Source organism: Lindgomyces ingoldianus (assembly GCF_010093535.1).
Source record: "Lindgomyces ingoldianus strain ATCC 200398 unplaced genomic scaffold BDR25scaffold_21, whole genome shotgun sequence".
NCBI classification, from domain to species: domain Eukaryota; kingdom Fungi; phylum Ascomycota; class Dothideomycetes; order Pleosporales; family Lindgomycetaceae; genus Lindgomyces; species Lindgomyces ingoldianus.
In genome coordinates, this window is record NW_022985182.1 from 88,942 (window position 1) to 90,021 (window position 1,080).

Here is a 1,080-nt window from a genome sequence, read left to right on the forward strand (position 1 = left end):
ATAATTGTAAGTAAGCTAACGTGTTTCACTACTAAGCAGGCGGCACTACTAAGCAGGCGGTTTTTGCTTAGCACAACTATCTCCCTTATCTACCTAAGATGTCTTAACAACATAACGTAATACTATCTAATTAAAAAAGCAAAATTAATTTTGCTCTTAAGGCCTATTATACACGCTAAATTTAGAGCCTCTAACGCGCTACTAGTATGTTTAGTATATGTCGGTTGACCTGGGTTCGATCGAACGAACGTACGCCCAAGGGGCGTACCAAGAGGTGAGCAGGCAAAGATCTTCTTGTTATTAACTACTGCCCTCTCTCTTCGTACAAAGAAAGAGGGCTCTTAAGTACACATAGCCCCTAACGCACAGGCCAGATAGCCAACGTTTCAGGCAACCTAATTCAGCCGTACGCGTGTACGGACACAGCTGTACTTACGTACAGACACTAGCAACTTTTTACTTTTGTAGAGTTGCTTGCTTATCCGTACGTTAATCCTACTCCTTCTTCTTCCCCTCCTCCTTGCTCTCCCACTTCCTTTCCCAGAGCTGACCCTTAATACCTCTCCCATTTATAATATCCCCTAGCTTCTCAGCCTGCGTACAATTCGCCTTCCCTCCAGGATAGTGCCCGTGCTCTGCGTAGGCAAGCAATAGCTCTCGCCTAATCGCACAGGGGAGGAGGTTAAAATCGTGCGTTGTCCATCCCTAAAAGTCGTCGTCCCATGGTGTGTACTCCCTTCCAGCCATCTCGTAACGCATGTCAATTAGGATGTATACTGCGTACAAGCATTGTTGTAGTTGTGTAGGGTTTGTATCCATGTTAAGACAATCATCCCCCACAAGGTGAAGGTCCACTTCTCTGCGTAGGACTGTCTCTGATACATGAGTAACCCCTGACAACTCTTTGTATGACCACAGAGGTTCCATGGCTAAGGTGGGGGGTGGGAGGTGTGAGGTGTTGGGGGTGCCCTTCGTGCGGGCAACTAGAGGGGGTATTGGTGGTGGACCGCCTTCGTGCGGGCGGTTGGTCCCTGGGGTGGGGGGGAGGTGTGTTGACTGATTGATCGCCTCTCGTGCAGG

At 48.4% G+C, this 1,080-nt stretch overlaps 1 protein-coding gene across 1 annotated transcript; it reads right to left on the reverse strand.

Moving 5' to 3' along the window:
• Positions 1-358: 358 nt before the first annotated feature.
• On the reverse strand, positions 359-1,029 carry BDR25DRAFT_356466 (uncharacterized protein; the record flags this gene model as incomplete). Its single annotated transcript, XM_033695638.1, has 3 exons — positions 359-395; positions 500-661; positions 734-1,029. Coding segments are annotated over 3 exons (495 nt in total), but the record flags the coding sequence as incomplete, so codon positions are not given.
• Between the last annotated feature and the right edge of the window lie 51 nt (positions 1,030-1,080).